Raw genomic sequence first — 5,561 nt, forward strand, 5'->3', positions numbered from 1 at the left:
GGCTCGCGGGCGTTTTCTCTCTGGGACAGGGCATGTGACGTTGTGCATGTATCTAAGGTGGCGCGTTAATCCATTTTGAAGCGGAAATGTTCGTTTACACATACTGCAGGCAAAAGGATGGAGTTTTGCTTTAGGCGAATTGGGACGGGGTAACGTTGTGTCCGGAGGTGGGGGTTGTGGGGGTGGCGGAGGTTCTGACATGTATACATCAAAAGTAATACTCTAAGAAACAACAACAGCAAGAACACGATAAATGCAATATCAAGGGTTACACAGCAATAACAAGAGCAACAGCACCTACTGCAGTCAAATCCAATCATAACAGCTAGAGGATGCAGACAGAGAGATATGTGTGACATAATGTCATTCTCAGTGTGTCTATCGCATTTGAATCCTTGAGAGACTTGGAGAAAATAAAGAAAAACAAAAAAAAAAGGGAAAAGAAGCAACACATACAATAAACAATACAGCAAAAACATCAGTACTGAAGTAACTACAGAAAAACATAAACACATAAACCTTCTTACCCAGAACATTTTAATTCAATAAAAAAGAAAGCCCATTAACAAAAAAAATCCCCCAAAAAGGAGCCCATCAGCACAAAAAAAAGCCCAATAAAAAGGAGCCCAAGTTCATGTTGATTCTTCATCCGACACTGTCATCGTTCTCTCACCATATATATATGTGTACTCTCATGTATATGATAACGAACAGTGGGATTCTGCAAAATGTTTATTTGATCATTATTAATTTTCAGAAAATGAATATAAAATCATAGCAAAAAAAAAAAAAAAAAAAAAAAATCATAAACAATTAAAAGACAATTTTCCAATTGAGCGAAGAACGCTGAAAAAAAAAAAAAGAACGGTCAATGTATTGCGGTTTATGGGATTTGATTCAAAGGACCGTATTTAGCAAAAGTGTTTATTATTTCTGAATATTAATGGATCTCTCATGGAACCATCACAAAACCAACAACACACACAAGAAGTGCAAGAGGGGCCATGTAGGAGACCATGATGCTGCTGTCAGGACCCAACGCACCCATTACATTTGGATGTTTTAGTGTTTCTTCTTTCATTTGGTCCTCAGTTAAGCTTGTCCCATTCAAAGCAGCGTTATTTGCTGTGTGAGAAGACGGTTCATTTGCAGCATCAACAGTGTTGGGATTAGATGTGGTTGGAGAAGTAGCAGCATCAGCAGTATCACGACGATTTCTCGGTGTAGACTCTTCTCCGTGAGTATTATTTTGGACGTCGGTGGAATCATCTGATGCTTTAGTACTGGAATTGGATGAATGAACTTCACCATTGGGAGCTACTGGAGCGCTTTCCACTTGCTTACCATTTGGTGATTGAACTTTGTTTTCTGTTTCGTTTGATGCTTGGTGTTGGTCTTGAGCTCTGGGTGATGTTTGTTTTTCATTTTGTTGATCGCTGTTTACTGCTGGTTGATCTGCAATCTGTTGCGAGATTCCATGTGCAGGGGCCTTTGAAGAGGCAGGATCAGGGGCAGGGGCAGGGGCAGGGGCAGAAGCAGAAGCGGATGAAGAAGGTTCGCTTTGGGCGGACTGACTCACATTAACAAGGTTCCCTCCATTGCCGCTGGCGCCACCGGAACCATCAGAGCCGCTGTTACCAGTGCTCGTGCCACGACTTCCAGTGTTGCTCTCGGGACCCAAAGAAGAGGAACCGGTGTGCTCAACATTTTCACTTTCCGGGTGTTTCCCGTGAGCGTCTTGGGGCACAATCGGTCCTTGGTTTTTTTGCCCGTGCTTGTTTTCCCGTGCAAGTGGTGTAGCGGCCGGCAAACTGTCCACATTTTGAATGACATTACTTGGAGCCGTGTGAGGTTCTGGAGAAACTACCTGGGTTTGGGCATCGATGGGCTTCTTTTTTTCTTGTTTCACTTCTTTTTTTTTTTCTTCTTTCGCAACATTTACATCAACATACCCGTCAGTAATTTTTTTGGCATTGTAAAACTTAATGTTGGTAGGAGCTTCCGTTTCCAGCAACCCAATGCAGACTTCTTCGTATTTGGGGCACTCAATACTTCCACCACTAAACTCTGTACCAGCCACATGAGCAATATTTATAGACCCGCCTTCCTCTGGACACTTATGCCAATTATCCTCAGTACTCTCATCGTTCCCCTTTAGAACACTCACTTTCTTCGTTTCATTATTACACTTCACTTTTGCACAAATGCCTTGAAACTTCACTCCATTTCTACTGTTCTTCGGCTCCAGCGGTGCGTTCAAGTCCACACACCGTGACATACTGCTCCGAATGCTACCAGGCAAAAGATCCTCTTTACCACCCTCACAGGCAGTGCCCTCCAAGGGTCTGATGAATGTGTGCCCATCCATCAAGTCTTTCGCTGTATATCCTGTGCTTCTGTCCTTAACATATTGGTACCCCTCAGGTAAGTTATTTCGGTTGTCCTTCGTTGAGCAAATACCAAGGGCAAAACGGTCAGAGGTGCACTTCAGGATTGTCTTCGCATCATCATCCTTGCAAAACAAAGTGGAATACTCAGTCTTTGTCGTATCCTTTTTACCTTGAAGAAATTCACATCCTGATTGATTCCCCCAACTCATCGGTTCTGCCTTCTCGAAAACTGCTTTGTAGAATTTCATATCTTCAAATGCCGCGAGTGTCAGATTAGTGTAATACATGCCAGAAGTTTCACCAATGTACGTACTCATCAATTCATCCTTCGCAATTAGTCTCTCCCAGTGGGAAGAATTCTCGTGGTCTTCTTGATTTTCCAAATACAAACCTTCTACTTTATTATTATCATTATTTTCACATTTGTAATGATTCTTCATCATTTCGACTGTTTTGGAGGAGTTAACCATAAAGTACTTTCTTGCAAGAATGTGTCTTTGCATATGTGCGACACCACTCTCACGCTCTTTGATCATGTTTAGCTGTTTCATAAGGTCATGTTGAAATCCGAGACCATGCGCAATCTCATGTGCAGTTAAACGAATAAAGTGCCGTGTTGCTTTTATCTCCTTTGGGACAAATTTGATGACGGCAGACGTTGGTCTCTTTTCATCATCCTTACTGCAAATCTCAACATTTTTGGGTTCGTCTGAGAGACCCACGAAAATCATAAAATCAAAATCAGAACTATCCTGAACATTACTCTTAAAGGAATCCTTAAAGAACTGGCAGCTATTTTGAATACGTTTGTTCTCACCAGCGCTTAAAATTGGTGTCCTTTCCATCTGTTTCACCTTAAGGCGATCTGTGTGTAATTTGATGGCTTTGGGCAGGACCTCCTTAAAAAGAACTTTTTTTATTTTCTCCGTAATACCATCCTTGCAGCGACTATCAAAGTTAAGTTCTTTTTGAAGTTCTTCAACTTCACGTTCAAGATTAAAAGTGTCTTCTCCTGCAAACTCCTCTTCATAGAATTCTTCATCTTCAAGCTTTTCCTTAAGTTCTTTAAGTTTATTGTCAAGCTCTGTGTACTCAGAAGGCTTACCTCTCTCTTTTGCGTTGCAATACTTCACAACATCCTCCACAAATTTTGTATACACGCCAATGCGGATGGGATGCCAGTCCTTATCGTCAGTCTGAACATTAGTATCAGTAGAGACGGTGTACGCATGTAGAGCACTTTGTCCTTTTTGTGGTAACTGCTGTACAACAGCAGCCAAACACCCGCAACTGCAGTATAACAGGAACAATGCAGTCCACAGGAGGTGACGCATGGAGTGTTTCTCCATTTTGTAGTGGTGTGAGTGAGTTGCTTTGCTAAAGTACAAACAGTAAAGAGAAAAAAAGAAAAAAAAAAAAAAAAACGAAAGAGAAAAATGAAAAAAAGGCAACACATATAATAAACAATACAGCAAAAACATCAGCAAAGAAACAACTACAGAAAAACATAAACACATAAACCTTCTTCCCCAGAACATTTTCTATTCAATAAAAAAGAAACCCATTAAAAAAAAAGCCCAATGATAATAAAAAGCCCAAGTGTATTTTTATTCTTCACCTGACACTGTCATCGCTCTCTCAGCATATATTATGTGTGTACTCCATTGTATACGGCAAGAAACAGTGGGACCCCGTAGAATCCCTATATGAACAATTATAAATTCTTCAGAAAATGAATAAAATCATAGCACAACATCATAAACAATTAAAAGAAAATTTTCCAATGCAGCGAAGAACGCTGAAAAAAAAAAGAACGGCCAATGTGTTGCGGTTTATGGGATTTGATTCAAAGGGCCGTAATAAGCAAAAGTGTTTATTATTTCTGAATATGAATGGATCTCTCATGGAACCATCACAAAACCAACAACACACACAAGAAGTGCAAAAGGGGCCGTGTAGGAGACCATGATGCTGCTGTCAGGACCCAACGCACCCATTACATTTGTATGATTTAGTGTTTCTTTCATTTGGTCCTCAGTAAATTTTGTCCCGTTCAAAACAGTGTTATTTATTTTGTGAGAGGGCCGAACATCAACAGTGTTGGTGGACTGTATTGTGTTGCCATCGCTGGTGGGATTAGATGTGGATGAAGCATCAGCAGCAGGGAGAGAAGAAGATGAGTTGTGGCCGGGCCGAGCAACAGCAGCATTAGACTCGTCCTCTTTAATTGGTTCCGTACTGCTCGTGCCACCACTTCCAGTACTGCTGCTCACTCCACCCACAGTGGTCACACTGCCGTTCCGATCTTTTCCTCTTTCTGTGCTTTCCGGTGTTTTGTCCTTGTTCTCCAGTCCAGTGGATCCCGCACCGGGTACGCCATTTTCACGTTTATCAGATTCAGCTTGAGTGCGATCATCGATGTGAGTCGCTGTTACTGTTTCTTCATCGTCGTCATTCACAACAACGTCGCTTGCCTCTAGATCCTCGCCAGTGTACAACTTAATGGTGAGAGGTTTGGTTTTTGGCAACCCTGTGCAGACTTCTTTGAAATTGGGACACTTAATAGTACCACTGCTGAACACTGAACCCTTCAGTTCAATTTTATCGTCATCATTTCGGCACACATGCCAAGCAGTGTCACTCTGGCCCTTGTACTGCACAAGTACCTTCTCCTCCTTATTATCACACTTCACTTTCGCACAAACGCCAGCAATGTTGAGGCTTCTGTGGCCGTTTGAATCACGTAGTACGACACCCTCAGCGTTCAAACATCGTGACGTATTGCTCAGAAGACTGCCAGGCAACAGAGTCTCATTACCATCCTCACAGGCAGTGCTCTCCAAGGGTTTGATGACCGTGTAACCATCCATCAAGTCATCTTTCAGCTCTAATTCTTTGCCATTGAAATGACGGTATTCGTCAGGTAACCTTTCAAAGTTTTCCTTCGTTAAGCACATTCCAAGGGCAAAACGGTCAGAGGTACACTGTAGGGTCTTCTCATCTTCTTTGCAGAACATGTTGGGGTGTTTTTTTAACAATTCATTCTTCTTTTTACCTTCAAGAAAGTCACATATAGTTTCATTCCCCCAACTCATCGGTTCTGCCTTTTTGAAATCTGCGTTGTTTTGTGTCTTTATGGATATTACTCCAATGGTACGGCTATCAACCGTA

General features: G+C 41.8%; 2 protein-coding genes across 2 annotated transcripts; both read right to left on the reverse strand.

The window, feature by feature from the left end:
- Positions 1–952: 952 nt before the first annotated feature.
- Positions 953–3,739, reverse strand: TM35_000971060 (surface protease GP63; the record flags this gene model as incomplete). Its single annotated transcript, XM_029031569.1, has 1 exon — positions 953–3,739. One exon carries the CDS (start codon positions 3,737–3,739, stop codon positions 953–955), a length of 2,787 nt encoding a protein of 928 aa, XP_028877142.1.
- A 552-nt stretch (positions 3,740–4,291) lies between these two features.
- TM35_000971070 (putative surface protease GP63, putative,metallopeptidase) lies at positions 4,292–5,560 on the reverse strand (the record flags this gene model as incomplete). Its single annotated transcript, XM_029031570.1, has 1 exon — positions 4,292–5,560. A coding segment is annotated over one exon (1,269 nt), but the record flags the coding sequence as incomplete, so codon positions are not given.
- Position 5,561: the final 1 nt, after the last annotated feature.

This window comes from Trypanosoma theileri, assembly GCF_002087225.1.
Source record: "Trypanosoma theileri isolate Edinburgh chromosome Unknown TM35_Tth_97_V1, whole genome shotgun sequence".
Lineage (NCBI taxonomy): Eukaryota > Euglenozoa > Kinetoplastea > Trypanosomatida > Trypanosomatidae > Trypanosoma > Trypanosoma theileri.